This window comes from Panthera tigris, chromosome B4, assembly GCF_018350195.1.
Source record: "Panthera tigris isolate Pti1 chromosome B4, P.tigris_Pti1_mat1.1, whole genome shotgun sequence".
Classification (NCBI taxonomy): domain Eukaryota; kingdom Metazoa; phylum Chordata; class Mammalia; order Carnivora; family Felidae; genus Panthera; species Panthera tigris.
The window spans coordinates 75026549-75041751 of record NC_056666.1 but is presented as its reverse complement, the minus strand read 5'-3'; the positions used below and the strand labels follow the sequence as shown (position 1 = coordinate 75041751).

Here is a 15203-nt window from a genome sequence, read left to right as displayed (position 1 = left end):
TCCTGGGTTTTCCCTGCTGCCACGGGAGATAGGAGGACGGCATTGGGCGCGGTGGGCTGACTTGGGAGATGAAAGAAAATCGCATCCAGAGACGCTCCTGGGGCCTCAGCTGAGAGCCTGAATCTACAGGCGGCCAGTTGAGGGGAGATGGAAGGGCCGCAGGGTCGGAGTGCATCTTGCTGCCTGCTGTAGCCTCCCTTAACTTGTAGTCCTGCCTGCCCGCACGCCCTCTGGGGAGCTTTGCACAAGGGTGACAATGGAGAGCAGTTGTGCCACACCGGCAGGTGGGGCCCAGTTGTGGCCTGTTGTGGTGTGCCAGCGGCTGGATGGCACTCAGTCTTCAGCAGCTTTGCTGGTGGCTCCCTGGTGGCTGAGCCCGCTGCTCACGAGAGGGGTGGAGACGGGAACTAGGGGCATTAAAGAGCGATGAGCTGGGGCCCACGGAGGAAGGCTGTGGGGAGAGGGCTGCAGAGCTGGGCAAGCGCCTGGAGTTCAAATTACAAATACTCTTGGGTCTTTTCGACCCGAGGCAGGGACGGTGTAAGGCTGTGACTAAGCCTTTTCTTCCTCACCTCCCGGAATAGGTCCCTTCTGTGCTGCTGAATGTTTTCCTCCTGGTACCTGGGCATGAGGGGGCTGCCCGGGAGTGCAGTCTTTCCCGCAGCTCTGTCCTTGTGCCCTTCCCACTCAGCGGGTCCTTTGTGAGAGAAAGGAGGCCGGGATACTTCTCTCTTCTAGACTTGGCCTGCGCCGTGAGGAACCTGGCCACCTGAACCGGCGGACACAGAACAGGAGCCTGAAGGACTGTGCATGGTATTTATTAGAGATGACAGTGAGGTGGGGGTCTTGTGGAACATGCTCTGTAGGTCACACGTTAGAGCCATAAGGCAAGGGTAGTCGGGTAGACAGGGCTGCTGGGGGCTGTCCACTGTGTCCTATCTCTCCCCACCTAACCCTAACTTAACAAGCAGCAGCTATGAATCAGTGAATAAAGTCGGGGCCACGTTCCCCAGGAGGCATGAGGGCCAAGAACAGAAATGACAGGAGGCAAGAGCAAAAAATGAGCGGGGCGAGGAGGCCCCTGTAGCTGTTCCATACATCCTCTGCTATACACACTCTCCCTTCCCAACCCCCCAGTCCAGGTTGGCTCCTGTCTGCCGTTCGGGGTGACCGTGTTCCTGGTCTCTGGTCCCGTCACATGTTGAGAAGCTTTCCCGACAGGCGAGGAGAACCCTTCCCTGCAGGAGCTTCGGCTGTGAGGCCTCTGGCCCCGGCCTAGCCTGCCTGCTGCTCCAGCCTTGTGTCTGGATGCCCCACTCCAGCTGATGGACGGGAGTGCCACCCTGTCGGGCTCTGATTGTCTCACTTCTGCTGTGTGGCAGTGAGGCGAGTGGAGGACCTCGGACCCCAAGCACAACCCCTGAGTGCCTCGACTGTCGGGACTTGGGCCTGCTCAGGGGCCTCGTTTCTTCCTCATGCCATGCTGCCCACACCCACCCTCTTGTCACTCTGAGGGGGCATCCCTTCCCTGAGTCTGGTGGGAAGGCCCCTGCTAAGGGGATCCTGGCCTGAGGGCACTGCCGGTGGGGCAGCTTCTTGTGCAGGAGAGGAAGGTGCCGGGGGTGCAGCACACGCAGCTAGTACCTGGAATGGGAGCCTACGGGGGTCACTGTGCCCAGGAGGTAAGGGGGCTGGCTCCCTGCTTCTCCCAGAACCTTGGGACCACAGGCAGCCCTGGAGCTGGGGCCGGGCAGGGGGTTGTGGGGGCTGAGCCTAGTGCCAGCCTAACGCCAGTCTAACTCCAACCTGCCTGGAGTGGGCACCCCAGCCAGCTGTGCCTGTGCCTGCCAGGGTAGGGCGGCAGGAGGCTGTCAGTAGCTGTCCTTGGGCCAGGGCCGGTTGCGCTGCCAGTTCCGGTCATTGTGGTTGTGCTCCGAGTCCTGGGCTAGGAGCCGGTCTTGGGGGTCGTGCCCGTTAGCACTAGGCAGCCCCGAGGTGTGTTGGCGGTGAGGCTGGTACAGGTCCTGGTAGGCGTCCGCATAGTCCTCCTCCAGGTGGCGGGAGCTACGCTGCGAAGACCCTGTCCAGGCTTGGCGGGAGCTCTCGCTGGCCTCGTCTGAGGGCATCAAGCTGTCCCGCTCCAGCGGCGAGTGCTCCTCGCCGCGCTCCCCCAGCAGCTGCTGGTTCTGGGGGCAACAGGACAGCTCTAAGTAGGCAGGGCAGACCTCGCCTTGGCCTCCCTCCCACCTCTAACTGGGTGGGAGCCGTTCTGCCCCCTCGACTCTCAGTTCCTGGATACAGGAAACAGTGCAAGGAGGGAGGGAGAGGCATCTTCCACGTGAGACATGGAAAACGGGAGCTTTTGACTCCTGCAAAATTCAGGCTCTGCTGTCAAGACAGACTAAGGTAAAGAGAGTGTTTCTTTTGAACCCAGAAAAGTAACCTCTGATTACCCACCTCACTGATTTATTCCCTCTCTCATCAGGAAGTTCCTTCCCCCATCTGCCCTGGCTCTGTATAGCACAGCTGAGTTCTCCGATCCTTTGGCCTTCAAGCTGGAGGCCAAGGACAATCGCCTGGGCCAGGAGCAGGCAGTACTTTGGCGGGTTCAGCCTGAGCACCTGTGCCCACTGCAAACGGGTACCTGAAGTCCGGGGATGGCACTGGGAGGGCCCAAAAGTCCAGGGCCGGGGGCCGGGTGGTGGGTGGCCCTCCAGTAAACCTCTAGGTATTCAGCCAGGTGCTCACACGCATCCTCCAGCTGGTTCTCATCCAGAATCACATCAAATGACTCCTGGGGAAGAGAGGGAAAGGGGGAATGTTGGCTGCCTCTTGGTAGCAGCCCCCCACCCCGCCCCCCCGTCTCCCTCACTCCCCTGCCCTGGAAAAGCTAGAGTGGGCACAGGAGTAGCTGACCCAGGCACTCACTGGTGGGCACTGAACCAGCTTGTCATATGCCATCATCTGTACAGTCAGGTGCTTCATCTGTGACTTCCCCCGGGAGCGGATGAGACGCTGGAGGACCTGAGGAGGAAGGGCAGGGCTGGGCCTAGAGAGAACCCGGCGTGTCCCCCACTTGTGCTACAGCATCAGCAGCAGGTGAGGATGATTCGGAAGGGGGCAGCAGGAAAAGGGAACTCAGGAGCCCTCGGGCAGGGATCAGGCAGAGGTGTACCGCGTTCTGGGAGGGCAGCCCCGTGGGCCTCCTCCATCGGCGGTGAGGTACCTTTGGTGAGGATACTTTGACAAAAACGATGATGGGGGCCAAGGAGGTCTTGGCCAGCTGTGCCGGGTGGTTGATGGTGTCGGCATCCAGCACTACCAGCTGCAGCGATTTTGCCAGCTCGAATATGCGCTCGATCTCACTCTGTACTTCCGCTGCGGGAGGGGGCAAGTGGGCCATGACGCTCACCGCGGGGCTCCACCTACTTCTTAGTCCCGTGGGGCCGTGGGAGCGCTCCGCGGTGGTGGACGGGAAGGAATTGGAGGGAGAGGGTATATTCATCAAGGTGCAGGCAGGCAGTGAAACGGGGAACCGGGGAGACTGGGGCGGTTCTTGCCAGTCCTGGGGCGGGTAGAGAAGCTGGGCAAGACTGCAGGTGCCGGGGAAGGGAGAGGTAGGAGAAAGGGTCTCACTAAGGCTTGAGTGGGTGGAGAAGCAGGAGACCGGGACTTCTCACCAATGCTGGAGCGGGCGGAGGAACGCTCAATGATGGTCCTCTTGCCAGGATTGTTGAGCACAGATCGCTTTGCCAGTGAGAGGTCAGCTGTGACGCGGGTGATGGAGATCCTGGGGTGGCGGTGGAGAATCACAGCCCACCTCTAAATTCCAAGCCTTAGGCTTCTCCTTACCCAGTTCCCGCTGAGTTTCTCTTTAGAAAAGACCTTGCTACAGGCACCTGGAAGGAGATAATGATCTTCCCCCTGGTTCTCATGCCACCTGAGGCCAGAACAACTTACCTGCCATCAAATCTATGTTTGAGGAAGTCGAACAGAGCCTTCTGCATCATGTCCGTGACCTGGGTGGCAGGGGTGAGGGGAAAGGCATGGGATTGACTGGGGCCCTCTTGCGCAGGGGCAGCTTCCCTAGGCATGGCCCTGGAGCCCGCCCCCTCCACACACAGACCTGGTGGGGGCAGAACACCCCTCCCACTGTCCCTGTGGTCTTCCCACGGCAGGCTGGGTAGAGGCAACCCTTTGGGGTTAGGGGCCTTCTCTCACCTCATAACCTTTCAGAGAGGGTCCCACCAACACCACAGGCCGCATGGAGGGCACCACATCATATGGGGGAACATGTTCTGCCTGCAGAATGGACCCGAGGTCAGGCAAAGCCATGGCCCTGTCGCCTGCCCTATGCCTGACTGGTGCAGAGCAGATCCAGAAGTTCTGGGCTCCCTCCCTCTCTCTGTTCTCTTGCCCTTCCAATAAGGACTGCCCAGAAACCTGTCCCACAGCCATAAGCCATGAGCCCCCCCAGCCCAGGTCCCTTCCTTGACTCACCTGCTTTTGCTTCTGCTTGGCTTTTTGGAAAAGGAAATAAAAGATTAAAGTTGGTGAAGGGGGAAAAGCCCTGGGGGCATGGTATTTATTCCCTTCCCCAAGGGAGACACTGGGTTTCTCCGAGCTCTTTTGGTCCCTCCACCAACCCCCTCCCACACAGCTCACCTGGGAACAAGCTCCCTTTCTCCCTGTGTCTTAGTTACCCACCTACCCAAGATGGGTGGGTTGGGGGGAGGCTACCTAGAGATGGCGGAGGGGAGCGTCGGTTGCCAATGTCACTCAGGCTGGAGGGGTTCCCAGATCTCCTGAGAGCAGAAAGGGAGGTCAATAAGCTTCTGTGTGAATGCATTTTCTACACATTATTTCACTGTCGTATACATTTCCTTACATCTTAACTAGCGAGGGAGGCGCACGTGTGTGACAGGTGTATTAATGCGTGTTGGCTTTCATATTTGTGCGGTGTTAATGTGTGCTGCGGGTAAAGTACATGTGTCTGGGGGTACGTTTATTGAGTCACAAACCCTGCTCTCACCTGGCCTTCTGCTCCTGCTTGAGCCGGATGCTCTCCAGGCGCTGGGGGCTGGGGATGAAGGCAATGTCCCCACCCTCTTTCACTAGCCTCCCGATCCACCAGTCATTGCTGTACTTCTGGGGGAAGGGGCGGTGAGAGGAGGCGCCCAGGCCTCAGTCCTGGCTCTTCAATGTGAAGGAGCCAAGGAGGCATTCAGAGAGCGGTCTGAGGAAGGCAGCACAAAAGGAGGAGGGCAGGAGAAGGTGCCAGAGGGAAGGGCAGCCAGGTTTGAGCCACCCAAGATTTCAGTGCAAGGCATCACCGATGTCACAGGTAACCTAAGAGGCAACTCATCTAACTGCTCACTTTACACATATGGAGACTGAGGCCCAAGCCAGGTCTCAGAAGGATGGAGGCCCTGGGGACTGGGTTGTAGATATGAGGGGCGTATGGGTATGTGTTCTGGATAAGAGCTGAGGAGTCTGGGGACCTGTTTATAGACTAAGACTGAAGTAGGAGGCAGGGGAGCTAGGGCACGAGCAGGGGGATTAGGTGGCTCCTCTTTGGGGGTTGGGGTTGGTCACCTCTTTAATATGCAGAAAATCTTTGGCCTCAAAGTTGACTCCAGAGCCCTGGACTGGGCACTCCTCGTCCAGTACGCCACAGTAGCTGACATTGGTCCTCACAGCAAATGCCACAGGTTTGTGCTAGGGAATTTGGCCATCAGTGCAAATGAGGGGAGCCTCACAGCACCCCTTTTAGTTTCAATGCCCCATCAGTAGAGGGCGGAGGCCCCAACAGGACGCCCATGACACACACACTCTTTCACACTCATGAGCATCCTGCCCACTGACCCCTGGGGACTTAGGACCCAGCACAAGTTTCCACCCAGCCCAGCCTAGCCTGCCAGCCCAAGTTGATACCTTGGCCCTTTCAAGCTGCTGCTGAGCCTGGCTCTCCACTTCCCGCCGGGCACTCTCCCGGTCCTCCTCCAGGGAGACGTCTGAGTCCAGAGATGGGCGGCTGGTATAGGAGTCGGCTGAACCCTGGCATGGGGGAGAGGTTGTGACCGCTGGGCACTACAGGCATCCTCTAAACCCTACAGCAGAGGCTCCACTGACCCCAGCCTGTCCATGTCCGTGCTGGACCCCGGTGGTCCCTCTCATCTCCCTGAGAAGGGCCCCAGTGCCTCTGGGGCTGCAGGAAAGCCAGCCCAATCCATACGTGCTAAGATTGGGGCCCCTCCCCACAAGCCCATTAATACTGCGGCTCTGAACAGAGCCTTCACTTTCCTCCTTCCTCCCTTTCCTCTCCTCTACCCTGGCCTCTGGGGCAGAGTGAAGGGAAACGTACTGCAGATGATATATTGGAGATGATTCTGGATCTAGGAGACCCAGCCCTCTTGTTCATATCAGCCTGCAAAGCATCCTGGGCCTTATCCCTTTAAAATGCGTGGCAGCAGTACAGTCAGCTGGGAACAGTCAAGAGACACTGGTTGGCGTGGCACTCTCTCCTGGGTGTCAGGACAGAGCCATCTACCCCCTTCGATCTCCTCTCCCCAGGTGCCTACCCTTCCAGGGTGAAGAGGAAGACACGGTGCTGCCAACTCCTGGAAGTCACTTCCTCTCTCCCCACCCCCACTTTCTTTCCCCTTACACCTGCTGGGGCAACTGGCCAGGTGTGGGCAGCAAACAAGACAGACTGAGAAGGCAACACAAAGCTGTGTCCCTGGGCCCCAGTGAGGCTCAGCCACACCATCTGGCCTGTATCTCCCCAGCCCTTCCCCAAGGGGATATCAGCCCTGAAGGAAGGCGCTGTCAGTGCCAGGCAACCCAGCCGAGGACCCTGGGGATGTAGGGACAGGGTCTCTAGTAACCAGAGCCGGGAGAGTCTCTGAGTCCTGCGAATAGGAAGGGGGTACGTTTGGAGGGTTGTAGAGGTCACCAAGAGGGAGACACGCAAGTGAGGAAGGAAAGCTGACCTTAGGACAGGAGGATAGACGTCAGGATGTCTGTGTTTCCCTGTCAGACTAGGGGAAAGGGAATCTTTTGTTTTCTGTCTCAGTCTCCACTCTTTATGATCAGAGGCTTGAAGCGGTATTTCCATCAGTTCTGAAGTGCAGGTGGCACAGATAAGGTAGGAGTCTGGCTAAGGGGTCCATGTGGGAGTGTGTGTGCGTGTAGGTTTTAGAATGTTCTCAGGCTGAGGAACATTCCTTCAAGCTCACTGTGCATGAGCACTTACAGAAGGCAGCAGAAGCCAGAGTCTCAGTGGGGAAGACAAACTCACGTACCACCCTGCCCCTCGGCCCCAGCCCCAGCATCGGCAAGAGGGCTGGTCAGCTTGATATCAGCCCGGAGCCTTGAGCCTAAGGAAACACAATGTCTGTGGTAGATGGAAGGCATGAAGAGAGCACAAAGGGAAAAAGTCTTTCATTTTACAGAGGAGTAGAGTCTGCCTGCTGTTCCCCATCTCTCTTGAGAACAAAATAAGGCTGGCTTGGCAGCAGGAGAAAGAGCGGCTGAGCCTCGGGAAGAACCTTTGTGCTGTCAACAGAGTGGGGGGGACCTCCTTTCAGGGGTCTTAGGCACAGGAGACAGCTGTCTAATGCGAGCAGGCACCAATGGGAAAGGAGGCAAGAGGCAAGGTGGGATGACAACTCACTTTGATGAGTAGGTATCAGATGCCTTCTAGATGTCCAGGCCTGTGCAGGAAGAGGATTCTGACCTTTGTTCCACAGGCTCTCGGCCTAATTTAGTAATCTTAATGTCCCCGCCTGGAACATCTGGGTCACCTGGCCTCTCACCTCAGAATGGGAATCATAGGATCTTCCCCTAAATGTTTAAGGAGTTGTGCTCACGACGGAACCCCCTCTCCATTATTCCCAAGTCCTCAGAGCAGGACCCAAGGATGGGTGCATCCTTCGTGCCCTGGTATCACTTGGGAGGCCAGGGCTGCCCTGCCAAGGGTGCTCTGGGGTCTTGCCTCCCCCACCCCCTGTTATGCCAAAACAGCCAGAGGCCCAGTACTTTGGAGCTGCCAGGAGTTGGCACAGTGCCCTGGTGGTGCCCCCCTTGCCTGGTGAGTGTGTGGGCAGGCTGCAGCTCCACTCTTGCCTGGCACGGGGGAAGAAGAGGAGGGAGATGAGCCGGTGGATTTATTTAGAGCCTGATCTCCCTCCTACTGCTTCAGAGGGGGCCTCAGGGAGAGCAAGGAGCCAGGCAAGAGAAAGGGAAGCGGGGGGAGGGTGATCCAGGAACCAGAGAGGGGTGGGGAGCCAGCAAGGGGGTAGCAGGCTGCCCCCAACACATCCACATGTCAGTCTTCACCTTGCAACAGCCCTTGCCTTCTTGCCAGGGACGGGAAGAACCTTCTAGGGCCCTCAGCCCCTCCGAGAGGTTCATTCTCAAGCTCACCTTGGCACCCTGGGCCATGCCAGCTGTCCCTTCAACTGTCAGAAAGAGGTGTCCACCAGAGCCTTGAAAATCATCTGCTCTAGCTGCAATGTAATTAGCCCCAGAGGCCCAATGGGGAACTGGGCCCAGCAGGAGCCCAGTCCCAGAAAAGGACTGAGAGCTGCCTATCCTGAGCCCTAGAACTCATGTATCATGGGCCTGGCAGCAAGAGATGGGAGAAAACCCAAATACTCCCCTTTTGACCAGAGTGCTCTGCCCTCCGCACCTACCGGGGACCCCTTCCAAGCCATCTAGTGGTCCTCTCCTAAGGAGACCTTCATGCAGCGTGTTTCGGAGAAGGGACAGAGAAGCTGCTGCCCATCTTTGCCCCATCTTTCCAGGCACTCTCCCTGCTCTGAGCTCCGGGAATCACTGCCTAATGAGCTGATTTGTCTCAGTGGGTCAGGAGATAAAAGCAAAGAGGAGAATTAAATATTTATCAGTTGCCTGGTTCTCTGAGCAAAGAGCTTCCTCTCCATCCCCAGGCCCTCAGCCCCTCTGGCCTCACCTCTAGGCCCTCCATGCTGAGCAGGCGCTCAGGAAGCCCACTGCTCTGAGGACGCCCCAGCAGGAGGCGTGGAATGGATGGGGCTCAGTCAGCTGGCCCACCCATGTGCCAGGTGCCTAGTTTCCAGCCTGGGAGAGAAACTGTGCTGCAGGCAGGGTGAGGGAATAAGGCAATGCTCAGGGATGGGCAGCAGAGGGGAATAATGGAGGTCCTCAAGTTTATGATCCTTTTGAGGCTGGTACCTGATTCTCTGTTATCCCAGGCTCTCTAAATTCGTCCTTTACTTGAAGCATAGGTCTGAATTGTCCTCCTCCCCCAAAGCCTCAGCTTCTCCAGTAGCTGTTGTGTTCAGACCCAGTCAATCCTCCTTTGGGAACTCCAGACACTGCGCGTGCCCTCTCTACAGCCTCTATGCCCTCAGTCTCCAGCCCTTCCTCCCTCTACCCTTTAGTCCTGGGCTTCGGGGCCACCTGCTCGAGCCTTTCCCCCACACTACCCCCCGCCATGCGCACACCCGATACCCCTCGGTCTAGGACTGGAGTCCTGGGGAGCTTTGGGCATGGAAATTCATCTCCCCACTTTTCAGGAGCGCCCCCCCTACTGGCCCTGCCCCTCCACTGAGGCGTTTTTCAAAGTAATGAACGGGGGAAGGGTCCAAGGGAGAAGAGGAGTCACCCCAACTTCCCCACCCCCACCCTCACCGTGGGCACTCACCGCCTCCGAGTCCTCAAACCCGGGCACGTAGGAGTCGTCATACATGGGGGAGTCCGGGCTGGGGGGAGCGCGCGGCGCCGGGGGCGGGAGCAGCCCGGAGGCAGGGGCGAGGACAGCGGGCCGCGCCCGAGAGATGCCACCGAGCCCCGCAGCCCTGCGGGCGGCGGCGGAGAGCGAGAGAGCGCGAAGGAGAGAGCGAGCCGCGAAGACCAGCTGCTCGGAGCTCAAATCACCGCTCCCCCCACCCCACCCCCCCAAACCCTGCCGGTCCCACCCCGAGCGCGGCTGAGGAATCTGGCGCCGGCTCCTACAACAATAGTGCCCGCCCACCTGACCCCCTCCCCGGGAGCAGGCGGGGGCGGCGGCGGGGGGCGCCGGCCACCCGGGGAGCCCGAGACCGGGCCTGGAGAGGGTGGCCGGCCGCAGCCGGGGAGAAGGTGGGTCCCCAAGCACCTATGGGGCAGAGGGGCCGCGGGGAGGAAGGGGAGGAGAGACTGCGGGCGGGGCGGATCTAGGCTGGGAGGAGGCGGGGCGAGGAGAGATGCGGAGACAGAGACGCTCAGCAACCCAGGAAATACTCCGCCGGGAAACAAAGGGCTGGAGCGGGGGAGGGGAGGGGGCGCGGAGATGGGACCCAAGCCGTGAAAGCCGAGGGCGCAGGTGGCTTAGAGGCCGGAGACAGAGAAAGGAGGGATCGAGGCAGAGAGAGAGGAAAGGGGGAGACAGGAAATTGGAGAGACTGGGGGAGATCGGAGAGGCGGGGCGGGGGCTGGGGACGGGCGGCAGAAGGGGGAGGGGCCCCAGGTGAGAGGGCCGCGTGTCCAGGCCCTGGCGGCCCAGAGACTCCGAAAGAAACCCCCGCAGTGGTACGGGGAGGAATGGGTTTGGCGAGCCCAAGCCAATGCGTGAAAGTAGCCCCTACCCCAGCAGGTGCTCGGGCTCCTCCCCCCCCCCCCCCCCCCCGGCCCCCCGTGCTGGGACCCTGGAGCAAAGGGCCACGTCGCCCAACCCATGCAACTGGGGTTTTGGGTCCGACCGCCCCACACCTGTTGCGCGATTAGATTCCATCCTAGTCTGGCCAGGACTGGGGGGGGGGGGGGTTCCCTTGCTCGCTTCCTTGCCAAGGACTGTGCCATGCATTGCCAAGGCATCCGTGGGAACTGGGGGAGGGAGGGGCTGTTTTAGGTGAGCCTAAAGGGAGGGGGAGAGAAACCGGAGGGTGGAGGTACGGGGATTGGCGGGGCTGGAACAGAAGGTGGGATACCGGCCACACTGGGGTTGGGAGGGTTAAGGGCAAGACTACCGGAGTCACTAGTGTAAGGCCAGATTCCCTCCTTAGAGAAAGGATGGGGGTGGGGTGGCCGGGATCCTGGTTGGAGCCACAGTACCACGCTGTACCAGTTTCCTTCCAAGGAGAACTGAGATGTGAGGTTAGAGACAGAGCAGCAACCCTTATCTTGGATAAACTTCCCCAAAGATCCACCCATTGGAGCTCCCTCCTTTCTTCCATCTCCTGAGCAACATTATTCCTTTGAATTTTGATGGTCTACCTGCCCTAACTCCACCAAGAGGGGGATGTGAGATTTAGAAAGAGGGTTTACACTTGGAGCCTTTCTGGGCTCATTCCTTCTCCAGTCCCTGTTTCTCACACCCAGGAGGGTGAATCAGGAAATCTGTTCGTTGCTTTACCTTCCTGAGCTACAGGGGAGTCAGAAAACCAAAGCTGACCCAGTTTGACGAGATCTATGGGAGAAGCATTGCACATGGGAGAGAAGAAGTCCACCTAACCCCACTGGCTTCCCCATTTATGTCAATTTTTCATGTTCCACTGACAAGAAAGAAGGAGAGAAGGGGCCTCATCTTAAGACTATCTTTAGTCTGCCTGCCCCTGTGAGTGGTGCAGCCCAGCCCTGCTTAGCATCTTCCTGCGGCTGGATTTGGCAGACAACTTTGTTGGAGCCCTACAAGCTGGCCAGGCACTGCTGGGGGAGGCCGTTGGCTTTCACAGTTCTCTCCTGAGTCCAGCACCATTTGGGGATTGGTTATACGTTGGATTCTCTGGTAGTGCCAGTTCCCAGACACTGTCTTTTCACTTCTGTGCCCCCTCTTTCTAGTTCCTCAGAACTCCTTGTCTCCTCCTCTTTTATTCTCTGCCTCTTCAGTTCCTTCTGTTTTTTCCAGAAGGGCAGAAAGGAGCCATGAGGTGTGAAAGAATAAGACTCTCAAGGCGCTCTCTCCTGGGTGATAATTCCAATGACGACAGCTGCTGGGGCATCTGCTTCTCTTCCCATCCCTGGATCTACTCTCCTGATCTCTCCTTTTGTGACTCTCTCCGCCACCAGGGGGTCCTGGGGATTGTAGTTACACAGCAGACCTGCCATCAGTGTCACTCCTTCCTCACACACCTTGTTGTTTTCATCCCCATCTGGGACAGTGGTGTCCAAGTCTGCTTCTGAAGCATGAGTTGCCGTGCCAACCAACCCCCCCAGGAGACGGTTTCAAGCTTTCATACCTGGGCCCATCCCTTGGGTCTTACAGGAGCTTCAGAGCCGCACTCTTTCCCTTATCTCTGAGTCGTTACTCAATGCCCCCTTGCATCTCTTATCTCACCCACACCTGCCTGCTCCAGTTCTCATGCCAACTTCCTGTCCTGAAATAAGACATGTGCCTGTCAGTATCTACGTGGCCCCTAACCTCTTGTCTTTTCCAGGGGTGAGCACAAGAGGAGAGCTGAGGGCAAAAAAAAACCCCAACCCAACCCAAACCAAAACAAACAAACAAAAAACGGTTTCGAGGATTGGAGAAGAGGATTTCTGCTCTCCTCCCTTGTAGGAGAGAGCTGTTAGGCTGGTAGCTGCCTGGCACCCAAGGTATGGAAGCAGGGCACCGGGGAGAAGCCTGAATAACCAAGTTTGGGAGTGGGAGTACTTGGGAGCCTCCGGAATACATTCCAGCTTCTCCTGTAAGTGCACCAGGAAGGTGGCAGATCCTAATCCCTCTGCATTGAATGGGGAAACTGAGGCAGGAGCCAGCATCTCTGGGAAGTCCTTCTCCTCAGCAGTCTTTAAGATGGACCAAGCCCAAACCCCCAGCATTCTAGCTGCTAGGCCGCCCTCAGGGAGCCTGGAGAGGGGCACCAGGGGAGCTTGGTGAATCCCTCTTATCTCCGTCCTTTCATCTAGCTCCTTTTTTGGCTCCCCAGGCAGTCTTCCCCTCCCGTCCCAATCCCAGTGCTTAGAAGCTGCCAGCTCTGACTGCTCCCTCCTTTCTTGCCCGCCTCTTCCACCCTCAGCCTCACCTCCTCGATCTTCCTCCCTCCCCATCACTGCAGTCTCCCCCAAATGAGGGCCCTCCTCCTAGCTTGGAGTGGGGCTCTCCTCCCACCCACTGGGGAGGGGGCCCGCGTTTACCTCATTCAGCAGGAAGGTTGCACTGGAGTCAGAAAAAGACATAGACCGGGCTAGCGGTCTTTCCCCCTCCCCCGGGCCAGGGGCTCCGAGGCGGGAGCAGGACCCGGGCGCTGCTCTGCACACTGGCTCCCGCCTGCACGCCTGGCCTCGCCCCACGCCCGCCGGGCTCGCTGCCGGCTCGTGTCCCTCTCTCCGGGTTCCCTCCCCCTTTCCTCCTCCTTCCCTCCCTCTCCCTCCCTCTCCCTTCCTTTCTCGCCGCCTCTGTCACTCTCCCTCTCCAGTCACCTTTCAGTCCTGCTCTCTCCATTTCCGTCTCTTCTTCCTCCTCTCTACGGTCTCTGTTCTCTGTTTATCTGGGTGCCTCCCACTGTCCTTCCATCCCCACTTCTCGCCTCCCTTCTCCGCCTCCTCCGCCTCCTCCTTCCTCCTCAACCCGGCCCCCCAGAAAAGATAGGGACTCTGGAGCCCCCACCGCCGTAGGCAGAAGGGGCTGCCCGGACCCCGGAGCTCTAGGCGGAAGGTTCTAGTCCCTCCCGGCCCCTGCTCCGTGCGCCGTAGGAAACCAGGCGCCGGCGCTCCCGGCGGCGTCGTCCACCCCGACCTGAGCAGGGGACAGGATCCAAGGGAGAAATGCTCGTGTGCGACTCGCTAGCCCCCGCGGCAAGGCGCCCCCCTACCCCGGGGTCCGGGAAAGCCACGTCCAGCCACCCGTCCCCGGCCCAGACCCTGGGTCTCCAGCGCGCCCGGGAGTCTCTAAGGTCTCTCCTCTCTCCTGGGTTCCGGCGCCGCGGAACTCAGCCCGCGAAGGCGCAGGGCTAGACGACGCGGGTCCTCCCCGCCCGGCTGCAGCGCCCCCTAGGCTCGCTCGCAGGGTGGCCGCACACGCCCTCCAGGTGGCGGCACCCGCCGGGGGTCCTGTCTGTCGACCGGCTGCCTTCCGGCCCTCCCAGCAGGAGGCGCTGTCCAGGTCCGAGCCGGGGGGGGGGGGGGGGCGGGGGGGGGGCGCAGCTCAGAGCCAGACCCCCCACCCCCGAAGCCTAGGACGAATCCCTCTCCTTCTCCTCTTTCCAAGAACTGCTGTCCCACCTCCGCCCCCCACCCCCCACTATGGGACTCCAGGCTGCACTCTATCTTCACCCCGTAGGATTCCTTTGAGACACTTGGCTTCTCTGGGGCCCTACCCAGCTCCTACCTCCATGTTGGTCTCCAGGGGCGCCCCCGCTGAGCCCAGCAGCTATCCGGCCAGGCCTGGGCAGCTGGGAGTACAGAGTCGCGGGACTGCTGCTCGGGTCAGTACCCCCTCCACCCCCTTCGGCGGGCACGTCAAACAGGACAAGCCCAAGTTCTGGCGGGGTAGGGGGGAGCAGGGGTGTAGCCCCAGTCAGCTCTCTTCTTGCACCCTTGTAAGCGGATCGGTCTCTCATTGGTCCCTCCACACCCCCAACACCCCCAGGCTGGACTCTTCTCCACACCAAAGACTGCAGCTAAAGGGGAGGGGGAGGCCGACCCCCTTCTCCGAGACAGACCCACGCTGATGCTGAGTGACAGGAGTCCCTAACTTCCCCTCAGCAGAACCCTTAAGATCAAGGGGGCTCCACCGTCCTTCTCAGCCCTTCTTTTACATCCCTTCCCCTGGGGCGGGGGGGGGGGGGGGGGGGAGGGGTCCTGGAGCCCCTCCCCCAATCCTCCCATCCCCTGGGGATCTTGGAAGACTTCTCTCTCTCTCTCTCTCTCTCTCTCTCTGTTCAGCTGACCCTCTACTTGTCCCCATTTCAGAGGGAGCTAAATTGGGGAGAACCAATTCTCTTCTTTCCACCCCTAGCTCCTCCTCAGGCTGGACTTAACCTGGAAAGTGCTTTGGGAGGGCACCTTCTCCCCTCCCTCTGTGGTCTAGTCCAATGGGTCCAAGGATCTCCTACCACCCACCTACCCCCAAGTCACTCAGCTTCAACTATTCAGAGGAGATAAAGAGATTGTGTGTGTGTTATTAAAATGTGCATGGAGGTTTTTATAGGTTTTGTTTTTTGGCTTTAATAGATGAGCAGAGCTTTGCTTTACATTTGGCAATAAGACCTGAAGGGAGAAAGTCGTGTGTCCCCCCCCCC

General features: G+C 59.1%; 1 protein-coding gene across 4 annotated transcripts; it reads right to left on the bottom strand.

The window, feature by feature from the left end:
- Nucleotides 1-40: 40 nt before the first annotated feature.
- Nucleotides 41-13140, bottom strand: CACNB3 (calcium voltage-gated channel auxiliary subunit beta 3). Of its 4 annotated transcripts, none has more exons than XM_042992200.1 (13): nucleotides 13099-13140; nucleotides 5935-6057; nucleotides 5596-5718; nucleotides 5033-5148; nucleotides 4741-4805; nucleotides 4501-4520; nucleotides 4222-4302; nucleotides 3961-4019; nucleotides 3681-3790; nucleotides 3227-3378; nucleotides 2929-3024; nucleotides 2645-2794; nucleotides 41-2186 (listed from the first exon to the last, which is right to left on the bottom strand). In XM_042992200.1, exons 1-13 carry the CDS (start codon nucleotides 13138-13140, stop codon nucleotides 1872-1874), a joined length of 1452 nt encoding a protein of 483 aa, XP_042848134.1. In that variant the 3' UTR covers nucleotides 41-1871. The 4 variants fall into 4 exon arrangements, 3 of the variants coding, with proteins under 3 accessions (XP_042848134.1, XP_007073024.1, XP_042848135.1); XM_007072962.2 differs by lacking the exon at nucleotides 13099-13140 and adding an exon at nucleotides 9689-10151; XM_042992201.1 differs by lacking the exon at nucleotides 13099-13140 and adding an exon at nucleotides 8697-8760.
- Between the last annotated feature and the right edge of the window lie 2063 nt (nucleotides 13141-15203).

Bases quoted from the DNA above. Each gene is read 5' to 3' on its own strand.
- CACNB3 (XM_007072962.2), bottom strand. From the start codon at position 9,733: ATGTATGACGACTCCTACGTGCCCGGGTTTGAGGACTCGGAGGCG. The intron at 5,719-5,934 runs GTATCAACTTGG...CAAATTCCCTAG, and splicing joins AGCAGCTTGAAAGGGCCAAG to CACAAACCTGTGGCATTTGC. The intron at 3,791-3,960 runs GTAAGTTGTTCT...CCGCCACCCCAG, and splicing joins AAACATAGATTTGATGGCAG to GATCTCCATCACCCGCGTCA.